The sequence below is a fragment of the Lepisma saccharinum genome, chromosome 3 (assembly GCF_977018435.1).
Source record: "Lepisma saccharinum chromosome 3, izLepSacc3.1, whole genome shotgun sequence".
NCBI lineage: Eukaryota > Metazoa > Arthropoda > Insecta > Zygentoma > Lepismatidae > Lepisma > Lepisma saccharinum.
Genome location: NC_139231.1, coordinates 139,198,865 through 139,218,861, shown reverse-complemented (window position 1 = coordinate 139,218,861; position 19,997 = coordinate 139,198,865). Strand labels below are relative to the sequence as shown.

General features: G+C 37.5%; 1 protein-coding gene across 1 annotated transcript in view; it reads right to left on the bottom strand.

Moving 5' to 3' along the window:
- Positions 1-1,662: 1,662 nt before the first annotated feature.
- beag (IC cytokine homolog beag) overlaps positions 1,663-19,997 on the bottom strand; it is a 32,664-nt gene continuing 14,329 nt past the window's right edge. The window contains exons 3-13 of the mRNA XM_083119528.1: positions 14,395-14,559; positions 11,906-12,073; positions 11,240-11,354; positions 10,683-10,816; positions 9,635-9,782; positions 7,607-7,735; positions 6,256-6,338; positions 5,411-5,584; positions 3,931-4,117; positions 3,464-3,705; positions 1,663-2,004 (exon numbers count right to left, since the gene is read on the bottom strand). Of these exons, the coding sequence (XP_082975654.1) occupies positions 1,974-2,004; positions 3,464-3,705; positions 3,931-4,117; positions 5,411-5,584; positions 6,256-6,338; positions 7,607-7,735; positions 9,635-9,782; positions 10,683-10,816; positions 11,240-11,354; positions 11,906-12,073; positions 14,395-14,559 (1,576 nt within the window). The 3' untranslated portion in view covers positions 1,663-1,973. The remainder of the gene's footprint in view (positions 2,005-3,463; positions 3,706-3,930; positions 4,118-5,410; positions 5,585-6,255; positions 6,339-7,606; positions 7,736-9,634; positions 9,783-10,682; positions 10,817-11,239; positions 11,355-11,905; positions 12,074-14,394; positions 14,560-19,997) is intronic.

Here is a 19,997-nt window from a genome sequence, read left to right as displayed (position 1 = left end):
ACTCCATTGTGCTGTTATTTTAAATTCTAGGTCACATGGTCTACGTATTTCCGTGACAGTTTGATATGTTGGAACAGATTTTTGAGGAAGTAAAAGTAAAGTGCTCCCTGCACTTTGCCACGAAGGTGTATAGGGGTGTGGAGTTAGGGCCCCACACTTTCTTGATCACGGCTGAAGATGGGGGTGATGTCATCAGCACCACGCTCCTGGCTACCTTTATCCCTCAAAGTTTCCTCCAGGTACCCGCTTGATATGACACTGGTGGGCACCAGAGCAGTTTGAACAGGTGGGAAAGATCCCGGTTCTCCCCTGCAGGGAATAGACCTGGGGTCTCTCGCATGGTAGTCAGCTCCACTATCCTGGTAGAAGCGCTCACAGTCCATGTGTTCTACCCAACACTGATGTAAGGGGACTGTTATAGGTCTTCGATTTTTAGTTGTGTGGTTTTAGTTTTTAACATGGGGTATTTTTAACCAGCGAAGATTTCCATCTGAGTTTTTATGCTGACACCGAAAGTTTTCACCTTTTCTATCCTCAACTTACGATTTGACAACGCGGTACCATGTTTGGCACGTAAGTTTTTTATTTTATTACCTGATTAAGGAAGTAGTACAGACTTTTGAAACATTCCTACTCACTCACGTAGTGAGTAAACTGCACCATTGTAATATGTTTCTACATGACACGTAAATTACGCATAAAGTACATAAAAAAATGTACTACAATCAAACAAAAAAAATATTAAAAGAGAATGTGAGTTTTACGATGGATATTGTTACGCATGGCTGTTTGGAAAAAAAGGCTTTTAAAAAAACTTTCCTTCTGAATTTGTATGTGCTCTTATATTGGAATTTTACAAACCACTATATTCACATCCACATCATAATTAGCCTATGTAAGTGTATAATAATACGTATGAAAAAGGAATTTAAAGCTGTTACTAATATTTTGAAACCAATCCACATAAATTTTTGTTAATCATTATGCTATGTTATAAATACAAGTATGTGTTAGTGCAAGATGCACAATATCAACATGTTATTCAATTTTAAAAAATGTTGGAAAGAACAGTTCTTTTTTTAAAATCTTCAGAAAGGTTGTCCACGCGAAGTACATTGCTAGTAAATTATGTAAAATACGTAACGAGACCTTGCCAACCCTGGTTCTAGTCAACAATCAAGTTGTCAATTATTCAGAAAATTCTAGACAAACATTAAATTTGGTGGGCAGAACGAGAGAGACAATGTGACAGACAGACAAGAGAAATTGGTGTCTGGTTTCTTGGAATGTATGATTAGCTTTGGTGAAACCTAATCCCAAATACCCTCATCACCCATCATCATCCCCTCCTTTGAATCTTAGGACAACCAGAACTAAGTAAATTAACATGCTGATAGATATGAAAAGTATGGCAAATAAAACAATACAGGTCTCGTGAATTAAAAGGATGGTGTCTTGCAGAAATGATGGATGCAGTTTTTAAGGTATACTGGAAGCATAACTATTTAAATAATACAATTTGTGTACAACTGCAGTTATTCTCTCGCATATTTCATTAATCAGTTGTAATTATACATATGATGCTGCCTCGGCCATTACATTTGATACGATTGTTAACTCATGGAAGAGTACAACACAAGACATGATACTGCAATAAAATAATTTTCCCAGACATCGAAATTTTATTAAGATACGAGTACATCTGTTGTTGATTATACAAAGCCTATATACAACATACTGCATCATAAAAGACCATATAATGTACAAATCAATAGTCAGGCATAAATATTAAGCTATACACGTTAGTTTCATTCTTATCAGATTATGGATTCTAACAGATGTGTATTGAGGAAAAATATGAGATTTGTAATCTGAAGTAATATTACTATTGTTTCGTGCTTACATATTTGAATATTATCACAAACCTGTCTGTGAAAAATGTGTATGAAAGCATGCGTTGTAAATTTCCTCCTTCAGTATCGTGGTGCTTTGTAATCCGGTTCCCTGCAACAGAACAAAAATAATACAAATAAATCATCTTAAACCCTCTTTTTAGTTTGCAGTAATTACAGTATTGCTATATGCCATAGGAAGAGAAAAAACTTAATTGTGTACTATTATATATGGGGGGGGGGGAATTATGATTGTTATATCAGAGATTCACTACTACCAGTAAAAAAGAACTATACATACAGAAAATCATTAATTTAGAAAACTGCTAATTGCACATTTTAACCTTGGTTTTGAAGTAGACTTCTAAGTTATTGAAGGATATGCTGTGAAATTCAGCGAGGAGTCATCCTGAAGTGAAATGGCACCTTTTTATCTTTTTAATTTGAAATTGTTCTTTTAGACAGAAAGTTTTTTATTGTTGTGGTTTTAAACAATCATGGGGGATGGGAGTTTTAATAATTGTAGCAAATTTTCCAACGTCATACCGTATCCTTTTTCCTGGCTTTTGAAAAGATTTGACGTGGCTATGGAGTATTTCAGATAGCCTAAAAACAGAACCTGAGGAAGGGAACAGGAGTTTCCCGAAACGTCGTTCGGAAAAAATAGATACTCACCTAAACGTAAGTACAAGAAGTTTTATATTATTAAATATTTTTGAGGATACGTATTAATGTGAAATAATGGTGGATTGTAGGTAAAGTCACAGACACTTCTGGCTTGTAACAATCCCATAAATTTGCAATGTAATTGTTACAACCCAGAAGTGTTCGTGAATGTACATGTTCATACTATAAGACATTTTTTTAAATGTGTTGTTATTAGGGGTTTGCTAGGTTGTTAAGATTTCCAGACATTTATGAACATTTTTCAGTCACTTTTAATGCTTTTTTATAGGTGCATTAGAAATTTTTATTATTTTTCCCAAAGAACTATTTAAATATTTTCATTGCAACTTTGTATGATTGTAGGAACATAACAGTGCTATGTAATAGATTTTTCATTCATATTGGTTTATTTAGTGGCTATGGTGACCTGCCAAAGATGATGATAATAAATAAAAAGAAGAAAAACTTCTCATGACAATTAATTTTCCTGTTAAAATTTTCTATGCACATCACTTATTTAGAAAGCACTGGCTCCCGGGAAGCCCATCCCGACGAGGTCCCCAACAGGCAAAGCCACCATCAGCTAACTGTTAAAATTAGTGGCAAGTCTTGCTTTGTATTATCTTGCACATTTATTGGAAATAAATTATTGTAAACAGAGTGTTATGCTACAACATACTGCTGGAGAAACAGATAAAAATTCTTGAAAATGAATAATGCTTTTACATTACTACAAGTGTGTAAACCATTTCTTTGTTTGAGGATCCATTGTTTTATATCACAATGTGTTAATTAAGCACTTAATGTGAAGTTTATCAGAAAATCTTGTTTTTTTTTTAATCCAGTTTTCTGTATTATAATGAGCTTGATGATCAAATCATATAATTACGAAACACCATCCTTACCCAGCATCTGCACCTCCCAGGACCTTGCGTTTCTGAATGATGGACTGGATTTTCTGCCACTCTCTGTCTAACTCTGCCTTTTCATTCTTCTCCTTGTGGTACTTCCGTGTGCGACGACCGTCGGCCATCTTCACTCCATACTGGAATGCAGCTTTTGGTAAAGCCTCCTTGTTATTCATGTATTCACTGTACTCTTCCTGAGTATCGAAATCCCAACGGCCTATTGGTCCCTTTTTGTTTCCCTAAAATAAGGCAAATAATATACAAGATATAATGTTTTCCTGCTCTGCTGACATTTTTACTTTTTGTTATTTTTAGTAATGCAAGATTACAATTGTATGAAAAGGGGGAAGAATAGGTTGCCATTGCATTGCAGCAAATAGAGTATTAATAGCATTTACGTTTCTTAAAGATTAAATTTCCAAGATTTGATACTTTCTAAACTTTTCATTGAAGCAAGCCCTTACCAAATCCATCTTAGTGTAGTCAACTTCATCATCAGAGTCCTCGATGGCATCCTGCATTTCCTCCAGGCCAGGGTAGCACTCTGCGTAGCCTTCTGGCTCGGCAGCCAACCTGGACAGCAACTGCTGAGCTCTACTCTGGGGCTGCGAGGGGAGGCGAGAACTTTCACGCTTAAGTAGGGCCCCCAACCTGCAAGAAAATGGAAATCTCAAAATACGTACATGCTGTGATGGCAGAGTATGCAAATAAGTAGACTAATCAAGATATTTTATACATATTTGGTGAATAAAATACACTGTAGTAAAATAAATACGCATAAGCATATTTACTTTTAATGGTCCTATTCATTTTGGCAGCCCCTGCCACCATCCACTTGGGAACTGTTGCTTGTAACTATAACTCTCTAGCCTTCTTAAACCCGAAGGTTCGTGGCTGCAGCAACACAGGCCTTCCATCTGTCCCTATCTTGAGCAAGATCTATATACTCTTTTCCATCCCTACGGATTTCCTTTAGGTCTATCTCAACGTTGTCCCTCCATCTTCGTCTTGGCCTTCCTATACGTCTCTCAAGTTTCCCAACAAGAATCCTGTAAACTCCTCTTTCCTCTCCCATTTGTGCCACATGGCCTGCCCACCTAAGTTTTCTTGATTTAATTATTCTAATAATATCTGGACCTAGTATCCTCGCATGACACTTCTCCGACGTGGCTTGATGTTCCGAGCCTAAAATACAACGACCTGAAGAAGGAAGCAGTAAAGCTTCCAAAACGTAGTTTACATACAAATACATACTTACGTAAGTAGATGAATTTCAATACTCTAATGTATTTTTGTTTATAGATAGTGAGTAACATGCATGTAACCAATATGCTATTCATTTACTTCTGATTTATCTCCTACATGAACATTTAAAAGGTCATTAAAGTAGTTCTTCCATCTATTTAGAATATGCTTGGGTCAGCTAGAAAATCACAGTCTTTATCTTTATCAAGTTTACTTTAGGTTGCCACCCCTTTCTAAATTCATTTACACCTTTATATAAATCTCTCGTTGCTCGTTGCCACCGAAATTAACAGAACCACTAAAAGTAAGTCTCGTGGATAAAGTTAGTATTTCGCTTACATGTATTTATGAAGATATTTTATGTCAAGTCAAGGTTGCATTAGAACACTTCTTTGAGACCACAAATTTTCACATTTACAGTTTGAGTAGTTTCAGGTGTTGACATGAATTAGTGACTCCCGTACATTGTTTACACATTCTGAAGTCCTACAAAATAAAGGTGGCCAGAGCATGGTTTTGATCACATCACCTCCAAAATGGCAGAGATCAAGAATGTGTGGGGCTGTACCCCAACATCCCCTAAATGTGCTTCCATGACATTGTGCTATATGAACGGGGAACTTTACCTTCCTTGAAGAAGAAAAAAAAAGCATTAGAAGAATCCTGGTTGCAACGTAAAACGTGATTTTGACTACTTACGTCTGGTCTTGCTCATCATCGTAAATTTTAGCATCTTTGTCGGCCTTGAGCTCATCGGTTGCCCACGTGTTTTCTTGTTCCTTCGTCTGTTCGTGTTCTTGCTCCTGCTCTTCCTCCAGACCTGGCTTCTCAAAGTATGATGTCCTCTTCTTCTCGTGATCCCGGTCTTTCTCCCTTAAACACACAAATTGAGATTGAATATTCATAAGAGATATTGCAGGTACAGGGAACACTTTATGAAAATTTTCCTCGCTGGGGGATGGCATCCGCCTGTATCTAGCGTCCACTTTGAACAGGGAATTTAATTTAGATGGTACGGTCTGATGATAATTCTTAAGCTGTGCTAATCCAATTTTGAAGTGACTAACATTTAGCACAGACTTCATCAATAAATGTATGGGAGAACAAATAAATTGCGTTACATTTTCAACAAAAATATGTAGATTTTTCCATGGAAAAGGAGGGGTAAGACCTATGTACTGAAAAACTTTTTTGCATGGTCCTAAAATAATTAAACTTTAGGAAATATGCACAGGCAATTTTTTTACATACTGTTTCAGGAAAACAGATGCTCCCTTCATTAGACATTTATACATAGTTTGATCAATGTTACAGTTATAACATTAGAGTGAGGCTCCAACAATGCAACATTATTGGCAAGATTTATTGTAATGTTTCTTGTTTTTGATAAACTTCTCCTTGGACCCTTAAAGAACGGATTAGAATAAATAGTTGTTGCTGCTGCTTTGTTCTATGGTAATGTATGTTTTGAAAACCTTCTACACTAGAAGCTTACATGCAATAAAAGTGCCCTTTGGCTAAAGCATAAAATAGCAATAGTCTACCTTTCTTTGTCCATCCTTCGTGCCAGACCTGGTACATAGTCACCTATATCACCATAGATGCTTTCATCAGGCAGCTTGCCTTGCTGTAAGAAGAGAAAAAATCCCTATTTAGCAGAATATGGTTGTAAAGGAAGCATTAAATCTGGAAATACAATTCCTGCAAATGTACCTTTGTATAAATTAGTAAAAATATGTATTAGTGTGATTGGTTGTATTGTGTTATAGAGCAAACAGAAAGTGGACAAAAACTATGAGTGATAGTATAATTAAATGTGATCCACTCAAGAGTAGATGTCGTCATAACCTTATAATCAAGGGGTCCCAGGTTCAATACCCAGTGAAGGCACATAATGGTTTGGATTCCACTTTAAACTGTACTTCCAGTCCCAATTAGCCTTTCTGTGCATAAAGTGGACTTAGCTCAATCAGGAATAGAAAAAACCCTGGAAATATTCCGTTCATGCAGAACCACAAAGATCTTGGAGCTCCTTGCCCCCCCCCCCCTCTCAAAAAGTAAAAACAACTTCAATTCTATGATTGATTTAAAATTTTTGGGTGCTCTGGCACGTATAGCCATTTTGCACCCTCTAAGTATATGGAACGTCCTCCTCCGTAGTCGAGCGGGTTAAGGCGTTCACTCGTCTTGAGATCGTTCGCTGCGGGACGGCGTAGGTTCGAATCCGGCTCTGGTCGGAACTTATTCGGCCTGCGTATAGGGCCGGTGGCAACCCACCATCGTGAGGAAATTGGGAAGCTCCGAATGAGTGAGCGTAATCCGGTCGAGAAGACCTACTATAACGGCTGGGGATACGTCGGGCTGACCCCCCGACTATTCCAATACTGGTTGAAGATCTCCACGCTTAGAGGTGACGCACGTCAAGCGTGGGAGGGAGACTGGCAGTCGGTAGGTATGCCTTGGCCCTTCATGGGCTGTTGCACAACGGATTATTATTATTATTATTATTAAGTATATGGAAAAACTCCTTATCTAGACAATCCTCTATGACAAATAGTTCTTCTCATGCACTTTTCCCCCCATCATGACATATTTGAAAAGCATAGGCTTGAAATACCCACTCCATAGAGGCTTACAGGTGCGAGAAGATTCCCTTTGCTAACGTTAAGAAGAAAATGAGTAGAATTTTAATGAAAACAAGTAAATAACTATGGACATAGGAACTCGCATGTATTCCTTAATTGAAAAAAAAAACCTGGTTCAAAAATGTTTACTTTAAAGTTCACAAAAATTCTCCTATGTAACCCTCAAAGTGCAAAAAAAGTCACTATTTCTACATGACAAGAGTACAACTAAGTGAAGAATCGTGTTGCAATTGTCACATACAAAACTTACCTTATCATCAGCTTTGCCCTTGTCCTTCTTCTTTGCTTTCTTGCTGTGCCTTGTCCCTTGCCTCAAGTACGTTAAGATCTGTGCAAGTTTGTTGATCACTATATCATTTGTTGTAAGTGTTGTTTGAGACTGAAACGATATCATATACAAAATAGTGAAAGCAAATTATAAATTTATCTAATGTTGAAAGTGATCAAAATGTGAATTCTGCTCTGCAATCTTGAAATTTACCTTATCTAAATACATAAATTATAGGAATGGGCCGATATGGAATTTTGGCCGATACTGATAAAAAATTTACTGATACCAATAGTCCTTGAACCTGAATAGTTCATTGACCTCCTTAATAAATTTTTGTTTCCAGGTGACTGCAGTGCAAAAGAAGTTGCATATTTAGACATTTACTTTTTTAAAAAAAAGTAGGGCATAGAGATTATCCAAACAAATTATAACAAAATGGCAGAATTTTGCCCTAAATTATAAGATATTTATAAATATATCAAATTGGTAAAATAATCGGTAATTTTACCATTAAACCGATACACCTATATTGGCCAATACCAATAGAGTACAGACAGGGGCGGTGCCAGGGGGGCACAAGTTGGTGCTTGCGTGCCCCTTAATTTTCTTCAGCACCCCCTACATTCAACTGAAAACACTAACATTAATATGTAATATTATGTCATGTTGTCATACTGAGCACCGAATGATACATATTGGAGTACGACCATTATTATTGTATGCAACAGGCAAGCACTGAAAGAAGTGCCGATACTTTTCTGTACTGACGGCAGCCTCTGTAAAGATCAACGGCAGTTTTTTTTTCTTTCGTCAGCATGGTTGTTATGAATTTTTTCTTCTTTTGATTCTTCAGGAGGTCTGTTCGTGGTTTTTCATAATTGCCTATAGCTTAATCTGAGTTATGTTTTTTTCTTTTTGTTTGTTTTCCGCCAACTTGTTCTTCCTTACACTGAAGCAAAAATTTCAGCTGCTTTTAAGGTATCACAAGGTCATGCTCGGGAAATTATTTAATGCGAGTTGTAACGTGAAGGGTTGTTTTCTTGATAATACGTTTTATACATTTGTTCCACGTAACATGTCTAGTAAACATGCCACTTCAAGCTTTTTTCAAACTGTTAGGAAGAGCCCCAATGTTCACGAAGAAATTTTACAGTTCGTTGTTGGGGATAGTGTGGCAGAAGGGATTTTAAATGTGACACAGTTGCTGTGCTCTTCACCTTTTTTCTTGTGGCAGACAGAAGGTGTAATGTACTATGTATTTTGTGCCTTCATTGGTTACATTGAAAAGGTTCAAAAATTGTTTTTTTAAGGGCAGAATGATTTTTATTTTGTATTTCACTACATAGCTCAATAAGACTGGAACGTGCATCTGAATGTTTATTTACACTGTATGGCCACTTTCTTGGAGTAGAAGACTTAATACATATCACCATGGACGTCTAGGGGGAGGGAAAATGAATGTCAATCTACAGTTATATATTTCACACATATATTTAATTCCAGTCAGTAATTTATGTTAATCAGTGGCGGAGATTAGGGATGCAGTTGCCCCCCTGCTTTTTGCTATTTTTGCCCCCCCCCCACTATGCAAAACCTTATCTACCAAGGGGAAGTAAACTGTCCTTGCTGCCCCCCATTTTGAAAGGTTGCATGATGTGTGTTTCATGTTTTCCTTATTTTCAGAATCGCACCCTCTAAATTTCTTTCCGCACCCCCTCAGCACCTCTAGATGAATAATCCTGGTGCCGCCGCTGAGTACAGATTAATCTGTCCATTCCCTAATAAATTATAAGATATTTACAAGAAATACACATGTACCTAAAACAGATACATAAAACATGAAATGGGATTAAAGATCTAGAACACTTAAATGAAGATAATTTTAAACAAAATTATCTATATAATAATTGATATATATATATGTAATAAACTGAAAGGCTACCACAGACGAATTGTAAGAATTTTGATACCCATTTATCTGACAAGAGAATCAAAAATCTTGAGTACCTCTAAACTCGGGCAATCTGCTTTGCTTCTAATAAGTGTTGTAGGAATATCACTTTCAGCCAATTCATCATCCAAATCCACAACATATGCCATCCTTCCAGGTGCAAACAAGTCGTTCCTTTCTGTATTCCTCGACTTGAAAACAGCCCTGCAATGAAATAAATAGGATTGCTGATGTGAAACAAAGACATGACACAGAAATGTAGAATGCTGATTTATAAACACACAGAAACTGCATATTGGTATCCAGCTGCTGTGAACATTATATGTTGGACATCTATTTATAGTGGAGGCACTCATGTCACATATTTGTTGATAGCATACCAACTGATACCACTTACCTTGATAAGTTATGTACGTATTATTATACGAAAACCTGACATTGTAATCAACTGTTAAAGTAAATTTTACAAATATGCCCAAATGCAAGTCATATATTTAGCTGCTTTAAGAATAAACTTTCACTTAATTAAAAACAAATCATTGCCAAATAGAAAATACTACACAATTATTGGTATAATAAGTTGCTCTAATATTTTGGAATATGACTCAAGTTACAGTAAATATCAACTAGTAAGGAACTTTGAAGAGTGATTATAATGTATCTCGGTAGAATCATGGACCAATTGGTTCAATTTCTTCATTTCAAAGCCTCCCCAATGGCTTAGTGTTAATGTCGTCACCTTGTAATAAGGAAATCCCAAGTTCAATACTCAGGGGGAGGCACATGGTGGTTCAGATCCCACTTTAAACTGTAGGTCCACTCCCAATTCTGTGTATAAAGTAGATTTAAAAAGAACATAATTTCTTCATTTCACTTCATTCATGCAGATAAAAAAACAATGTATGTGAATTCATTGAGAAAGACTGTTGTTACCACAGCTAAAATACCTTCTTAAATGACAGGGACTCTAGCTGCAGGTTTAATGAAGAATAAACATTAGAAACAATTATTAACCCAATGTTAGCAATGGATTTCCAAATTCAAGATGATTGCTATCATAAAGGCCCTGTAAATATAGTTACAAGAAAAATACAAACAACATACCTGTAAACGTTTCTTCCAATTCTAGTTTTGAACTGCATTTCTTCTTCTTCATCCTTTTTCTCCTTTTTGGTCTTCATTATTTTCTCCATTTCTTCTTCTTCTTCTTGCTCTTTCACTTGGATTTCACTTCTTACCTACACAGAATAAAAATAAATTGTGTATATTCATCTTTAAACATAATTACTAAAGCATTAACAACGCAAATATACTTAAAGCATGGGTTTTTGGCCATTTGGAAACTTCAACAGTCAATTTGAAATGAGTCAACATATACTAAGATCTGCGAATTTTCCATTCTCTAATGGTGAAGTAAAATTTGGATAAAAATTGTCGATTTGGTGTGGAATAACCACGTATCGGCAATCAGAATGGCCCCATTGGCAAATACCCATTAGTTTAAAGCAAACTTGTTGTAAAATGGAATAATAGTAGAGTATATGAATCAGGTAAACAACAATTTCATTACCTAAAACGTTTTTTAAAAAATCCCAAATTCTACCCATTCATTTAACCAACGGCATGAAAGAAAAAGAGAAAAAAGGCCACTTTGTGCCTACCTTTTGAAGAAGAGCATAGTCCAGCCCTTTCACCAAGTGAGTGTGCTCCATATCACCACCCAAGAACTTAGATTCTTGAATCATCTGTCGCCTTCTTTCTGCCGCATCCATACCTCTGAAATAATAACGGGAGAAATAGAAACATCTTATATTCTATTATTCTGATTGTACCTTCTGGTACTTCATTCAATGATCTCAATTTTTTACCTTATTACCAAATTCAGATAACTGTCACACGATTAAAATCAAAATTCATGCGAAGACCTATATCATTGGATTTGGTGTTTTATGTGAATATTTTGAATCCATAAACAACACAACCACAAATCTACAAAGAATAAAAATTGCATTTTTGAAGGATGACAATGCCAACATGGCGCAGTGGTAGCGTCATTGCCTTGTAATCAAGGGGTCCCGGGTTCGATACCCGGTGGAGGCACAAGTGGTTCGGATCCCACTTTAAACTGTAGGTCCAGTCCCGATTAGCCTTACTGTGCACAAAGTGGACTTAAAACAGCAACTCAAACCAAGACAATGCCAACAGAAAGTTACTAATCAACAGCAGAAACATTTGTGCATACCATGTGATCGAAGTGCTTAATAATATTAATGGGTTTGAACACATGATTTATTTTCTTTATAGTCAGCAACTCATATTAAACTTACGATTTAATATCCGGTGCAACAGCTCGATAACCTCCTGCAGCTGAAAGTGGGTCGTCATTCTGGTAATCAGGATTGGCTCCCTCTCGCCTCTCCCTTGCACGGTCTCTGTACTTCTTGGCAAGCTCCGCCATCTTGTCTTCTTCCTGCTTCTTGAGCTTGGCATAGAAACTGCAAATCAAGTGAACATCACCTATCAAATTTTATTACTCTAAAATTGAAAGAATTTAGTACAAGAACGTTTTCATACAACCACCCAAATTTAAATATTGTGGGGCACCATTCTATTGCTTACGGAACGTAAGACATTTAATTTGAAATCCTACAGCATATCTTTTCTTCCCTTGATCAACAAATTTATAATTTATAATTAATTATTTTTACACAGTGTTCAAACAGAACCTAACGTACACCAGGATCTATTATCACAGGTTACAAGTTTCAGTCACTTAGTGTTAAGTTTATTGTTAGGAAACAGTTTTCATTTTTTCTTTCTCCACTTTTATTAGACAAAGCCAAAGTTTGTTTCAAGGCTTTTGGTCCATTTGTGCAATCATGTACATAAAAGAATACCAACCTGTAGTCATTTTGTTAGCAACATTGAACATGATCTAATTGTGTACAAAGGTTTTCAGTGGTCTTTACTTACCAGAAGCTATTGTTTAGTCAAAAATGGATTTTCAAAAAAAAAAAAATTGTTGCAGGGGAGTGGAATAAAAGTTGTTGTTTTTTTTGGGTGGGGGATGCAAGCACAGAGCAAGCCAGCCAGAATTTCTTCCAGAATTTTGGGGATCATTACAAAACCATCCAAGATAGAAACAGTAAAAGCCAGCAGATGTGGAAAGGTGCCACTTTCTGTGGGACAAGAGTCCAACATGGTGTGGCATAGTTGCAATTTTTTAGGGATGGGACCGATTAATCGGTACTCTATCGGTATCGGCCGATATAGGCATATCGGTTTATCGGTAAAATTACCGATTATTTTACCGATCCGATATATCGATAAATATCTTATAATTTAGTGCAAAATTCTGCCATTTTGTTGTGATTTTTATGGATAATATCCATGCCCTACTTTCTAAAAAAGTAAATGTCTAAATATTAAACCTTTTTTGCATTGCAATCAGCTCAAAACACACATTTATTACGGAGATCAGTGAAAATTTCAGGGTCTTCAAGGACCATTTCTAATTTTATATCGGATCGGTAGAATATTGGTTATCGGTATCGGTAAATTTTATATCGGTACTGTATCGGTATCGGCCAAAATTTCATATCGGCCCATCCCTACAATTTTTCCTCCACTAAGAGGAGCACAAATGCAATTATGCCATGTACACATGAACAGAAAGAATTTTATGTTTTGAAATTTGCCAAAAATCAATCAATAATGATGGTGCAACGAGTCACAAAGAGACACCTACAGACAAAATAATTCATATGTGGTCCAGAAAATTCTCACAGACTGGTTGCTAAACTACGTGAGCATATCCCTTAGCCCTAGTAAGGGTGCTCTTCTGAAATAAGCCACTGCTTTTATTTCATTGCCATGAAGATCACCTTACCTCAACCCCACATGATTTCTTCCTGTTGTTACATCAAGCATTGTGGCTAGATGTCAGTTCTATGGCTTCATTTTATTCTCTGAAATATGAGTTTGCCGTTTGAAGCACTAGATGTCATGAATTGAACTCAAAGGCTAAGTAATGTTAAATAATGTTCTATCACAGCGTTAGTCAAGGTCGTGGTCATTTTATGTATTATTTAGTAATTTTTATGTACAATAAACTGACATTTTTTTCTTTCGCAAAAAATACACAAAATAATTTGAAGGTTTCAAGTTCATTTTATGTGATTGGATGTGTAGCAATAATTCATTTGGTTGCTATTGCTACGATAATAACCTTGTTTCCAAATGGCAACATTATGCAGTCAGGGCTTTTTACAGTTCCAATATACTTGTTGCCAATTGGCAACATGACGCAAGAAGGAAGAAGTAACAGCTGTATGTAACAGTAAGTAAAGCATTGTAGCATATTTGTACCTTCCTGTGAGCATCGAATGTGGGGTCATCGCATGATTTGTAGTTGTGAGAGTTTGTTGAACATTGGAGTTTTATCTAGCTGTGTGTGAGGTGTGGTCCGGGACAATAGAGCAAAGTGTTACAATACAAGGGGAGGCTGATAAGTATTGAGCCTTACCATGAAAAAATTGAGCTAGGAGGCTGAAATTGCAGGGTGTACTGATCAATTCTTCTATATGTAATGGTGCAAAAATCGACTTTCTATGATTTTAACTTCCCGTTGGTTTTCAGGTCCAAAGTGAAAATGGCAGAACCCCCAGGTACCCAAGTTATTTGATGCTGGGTGGGCGTCGCGGCTGCTTCCAACGTTAGAAAAGTTCCCGGATTTGAACACAGTACATATATAAATCTCCATGCTGTTCTACCAAAGAAAAATCAATTCCATAACTATGAGCCGTAATTTGATTACCTTTTCTTCTTGCGGCGTCTTTCTGCTCTGTCATCAACTTCAACATCTTCGGGGGTTTTTGTGGAATCGCGGACAGGAGCTGATGCAGATGGGGTAGCTAACGGCACCGAAGACCTTGGAGTCATCAACAATCTCCGAAAATCATCATTTGTTAGCCGTTGGGACCTTGAAAGAAAAAAATATGTTACTAGTTAATTCTATTTACTATCTAAACCTTGGGCGATTGTTGGCAAATGATTTTTTTTTTACATATAAACACATTTTTTAATTTTTTTTATTGTTTCACACACATAATACAAACTTGTTGTGGTCTTACATTTGTAATGTATAATATTACCTTTATGGCGTGGTGCTATGCACAGGGGAGCACTTTACCTTTTATGAAAAATTTGAAAAATTATTTCTAGAATGGAATTAGTTCTCAACATCTTTCTGCTTATGAATCAAATACATTCTTTTACTTTGTTGTTAGCTGTGGTCAACATGTTGAAACCAAAATATCATTCCTTGATAGGACATCTGTGTGTAATTTTATCACTCAATGAATATTACCACAGGTTATGAGTAAAGCCCGGATTTTTATGTAATATCAACCCCTAAAATATGTACATAAATATGTAGTAAAATGTCTGAAATATGTAAAAAATATGTAAATTCATAATGAAATATGTACTATAAATATTTATTCCAAACGTTATTTCCTATTTTTGTTACATTTTTCCTCACAAAGGGATATGTTTATTTCAAAAAGACTTACAAAAATTGAAGTTACAATATTACAATGCTTACATTAAGTATTTTTTATGTTCTTATAGAGCAAAAATATTAACCACAATTTGAATATATTCAATATTTAATATACAATGTCACCAGGTACCATTCAAAATGTTCAGTAGTAAATTTTCGTTACTACAATATCTTTTTCATTAAACGCACTGTTTTGGTTTTGTCAGCGAAGATTTGATAACTCCTTTTTTTCTGATTGTTGAAATGCTGCATAATCGTTCATTGTCGTGTTATCTTATCTGCTCTGCGCTCCGCCGATGCTCATTGTTGTCTAAAAAGCTTAGTAAATGCTTTATATCAGTTGTGTTTCATTAACATGTATATTTTCTGGCGTTTAGGGTTTTTAACAATAAGGATTTGGGGAATCTAGTTTATCACAGTTTGCAATAGGTAAATATATGAGGTTTGCTACGTGTAAATTTGTGACGTAGTTAGGTACATCAGCGCCACCTGCTTTACCTATATAAGTAGCTCACACGGGCCGAAAAATCAGTCTCTTTATGGCTCCCTGATGTCAACTGGCAGACATCCAGGAAACGGCCTACTTGCCAGAGAAGCGCAGTAGCAGCAATGGAGGACTTGGTTCCCAGGTTTAAAACCCGGGAAGCCCCCGGCCAGGTCCCTCCTCAAAAGATGAAGCCCTTAATGACCCGGTTCCCAGGAGCAATCCTCGGGAAGCCCCCAGCTGGGTCCCCCCAAGGTTTCTGGTTCCCAGGTTCAAATCCCGGGTGGTCCCCGACCAGAGACCTGTAATAGATGTGGCCCAGTAAAGTTCCGGTTCCCAGGTTCAATCCCCGGGAAGTCCCCGGCCGGTTCTTTTCTTTCCTCCCCTCTTTTTGCTTTGTATTTTGTGATGGAACCGACTCCCAGGTTCAATCCCCGGGAAGTCCCCTGGTCGGTTTCCTTTCCCCTCCGTTTTTCCTTTCCTTAAATACGCATAAGTTCGGAAGGTAGGAGAGGGGGGAAAAGGTTTACTTTTAATTTAACCTAGTTTTATTTAGTTCAGGAACCGACTCCCAGGTTCAAACCCCGGGAAGTCCCCGGTCGGTTTCTTTCCTTTCCCTTTTTAGCTTTTAAGCATATGCACATGAAGTTTTGACATTCTATTAACCGGCAAACGTTTCAAGTAAGTCTGGAAACCTAACTGAAATAAACATGTTTTAATTTAATATGAGATTGGCTCATCTAGGTGGCTAACTGAGATAAAAAGGTTTATTTAGGATCTAACCCATTAAAAATTGTTATACAAAGATGCATATTGTTGTCACCGGGTTAGTGAAGAGCCCGGATATCACTGAAAGGAAGAAAAGCCCTTTTGTATTTATTTTGTTAAATTTCGAGAATTTGTGTTAAATAAGTAATAAACATCTCTTATCTCTTGTAATTTCTTTTTCTCACTTTGTAACGGGTCACCTGCATCCTGGTCACCTGGTTGGTCCTATACACACACCCCGCAAGCCCTGAGGTATTTTAGAATCTTGTGTTCTCCGGCTGATTAGGCTAGTAATCATGGGTAAACTTTGCAATGCCGCCCACTTTGTGAAAGTGTTAGAGTGATGTAAACGGTTCTGCGCAGCCGGTGAATATCCATAACGTGTGCTAAAATAACTGTTTGTTGGTTACCAGTTTTTATATGGTGTCAGTATCGGTGGGTTTTGTTTTGTTGTAGACTGACATTAACAGGACTGTTGCAAAGTTAAATGGCGCCTTAACGTGGGGCCCGATTGTTAAAGAAGAGAGGATAAACTGTTGCAAAGTAAAATGGCGCCATAACACGGGGCCCGACTGTTTATTTATATATATTTGTTTATATAGTGAAGCCCGATTGTTTATATATTGAAGCCCGAGTGAGGCCCAAGTGAGACAAGTGTTGTAAATGCTGTGAACCAGTGAGGTGACCACAGGATGATAAGGGAGTAGTTGCACAGTGTGAAGGGAAAAATCAGTTTATTTAACAAAGAGCTTAATATTTTTTTTTGGTAAATTTACACTATTAAATTGTACAGTATATGTTAAAAGAGACAATAATTACAGTATAACCCGCTGTGAGGATCTAGTATTGAGTGTTGTTTTATAGTTAAGTAATAAGACCTAGCGCTTCAGTCTGCGAAGAGCTCTGGTGCAAGACAGTCCGTTTGACTTGAAGTCCGGCTAGAGGGTAACGCTAGTTTGTGAAGATGGAAAAGCATCCAGACGTTCAACTGCTGAGAAGCAAGGCTAAAGCAAGTAATCCAAAAATGGCTATTTTAATGTGTCCAGTGCCCCAAAGAAAATTGATTCCGGCATTACGGAAGGATCCAAAGGCTAGAGGAATTAAACTTCTGCCCCCCTCAGAAGAAGATCCTGACGCGCGAAAGAAGTGGATCCCTGATAAAAGCAAGACAGCTGTCTTCAGGAAAACCTTGCTACGAGTAAAAATCTCCAAGGACTTGGAAAATGGGAAACCAGCAACTCCATACTCCCCCTCCAGGCCCACGCTGAATGACGTTCTGGACAATACCAGTGGCAGTAAGTCTAAGGTGAATTTTACTAACATCAAGAAAAAGGTGTGCAGTACATCCACTTCTTCTGCAAACGTGTACCAACGATTTGCGAACAGACCTATCCCAGCCATTAGTGACTCAACCCTCAAACCTCTCTGTGCGGTGGTACCTCAGCTAAAGGACAATAAGCAACAATGTGAGTGTGCTGTACAAAAAGGTAAAGAAAAACTTCGAAAGTGTGAAAAGAATTCAGATGTATACCAAGAAGAACTGCAAGAGCTAATACAAAAGATCAGACAACTGGAGGCAGAAAAACGATCGTTACTAAGACAATTAAGTGAAGAGGCCGATACCAGGAAGGCTTGGCAGATCAATCCTGATACAGTTTTTGATGAACTTGACGATGTCCCACGACCTGGAGGAATGGAAGTGCCTAGGGAAGAAACTATTCAGTCCCAACCAGACGGAATGGGAGTGCCTAAGGAAGGAACCGAGCAGTGTCAACCAGAAGAAATGGAAACCCTTAAAGAGGATGTGGGTGAAGAAATAGTGCCTGATGCCGAGAAGAAAGAGGGAAAAACGGAGTTGTCTCCTACTCAGAGAAGTTCTACAGAAGGTAAGGGAATGTTTCCATCCCGTGATAAGAATAGTGAAGAAGTTGAGCAAGAACTGATAAGATTGTTTAAAGATAACCCAAGAAACCTACGAGAAGTGAGAAGGGTTTTGAAGGACAATCACATTAAAATACCACATACTTTTCCTTTGTTTAAATTTTTGAACCAGCACAAGTTGTTGCTGAAACCTTGAAATTGGAGATTGTGAAATTGTCATTAACAGATAATCAGTAGTCATTTGTGGTATAGTCTGATTTTTATGTTCTAATTAAAAGCTTAAGATGAGCCAGAACTAGGAACTGGTGTACTTAAAGGTGTCCCCTATTATAAAAGCACAATGGCCGAGAATAGGGCGTGCTTGAGAGCAGTGGCGCTCTCGGAGCTAGGGAAGCTCCCTCTTGGGACATATAGGAGTATGACGGTTATTAAGTAAACGGTTTGTCAAAGTAATAAAAGGAATGTAAGATAGTAGAATCTGTACCGGGTGATAGATTGGTTTGACCTGTTAATTAGTAATAAACTGTAAGGTAAAGTAAAGAGTATTTTAATGTGATATATATATATATATATAAATAAAAATCTTTTGTCTTCTGTTAAACATTATTCATCCAAAAGATTTTTCTCTGAGCAGGGGGAGTATGTAACGTGCCCGCAGTTACAATATCTTTTTCATTAAACACACTGTTTTGGTTTTGTCAGCGAAGATTTGATAACTCCTTTTTTTCTGATTGTTGAAATGCTGCATAATCGTTCATTGTCGTGTTATCTTATCTGCTCTGCGCTCCGCCGATGCTCATTGTTGTCTAAAAAGCTTAGTAAATGCTTTATATCAGTTGTGTTTCATTAACATGTATATTTTCTGGCGTTTAGGGTTTTTAACAATAAGGATTTGGGGAATCTAGTTTATCACAGTTTGCAATAGGTAAATATATGAGGTTTGCTATGTGTAAATTTGGGACGTAGTTAGGTACATCAGCGCCACCTGCTTTACCTATATAAGTAGCTCACACGGGCCGAAAAATCAGTCTCTTTATGGCTCCCTGATGTCAACTGGCAGACATCCAGGAAACGGCCTACTTGCCAGAGAAGCCCAGTAGCAGCAATGGAGGACTTGGTTCCCAGGTTCAAAACCCGGGAAGCCCCCGGCCAGGTCCCTCCTCAAAAGATGAAGCCCTTAATGACCCGGTTCCCAGGAGCAATCCTCGGGAAGCCCCCGGCTGGGTCCCCCCAAGGTTTCTGGTTCCCAGGTTCAAATCCCGGGTGGTCCCCGACCAGAGACCTGTAATAGATGTGGCCCAGTAAAGTTCCGGTTCCCAGGTTCAATCCCCGGGAAGTCCCCGGCCGGTTCTTTTCTTTCCTCCCCTCTTTTTGCTTTGTATTTTGTGATGGAACCGACTCCCAGGTTCAATCCCCGGGAAGTCCCCTGGTCGGTTTCCTTTCCCCTCCGTTTTTCCTTTCCTTAAATACGCATAAGTTCGGAAGGTAGGAGAGGGGGGAAAAGGTTTACTTTTAATTTAACCTAGTTTTATTTAGTTCAGGAACCGACTCCCAGGTTCAAACCCCGGGAAGTCCCCGGTCGGTTTCTTTCCTTTCCCTTTTTAGCTTTTAAGCATATGCACATGAAGTTTTGACATTCTATTAACCGGCAAACGTTTCAAGTAAGTCTGGAAACCTAACTGAAATAAACATGTTTTAATTTAATATGAGATTGGCTCATCTA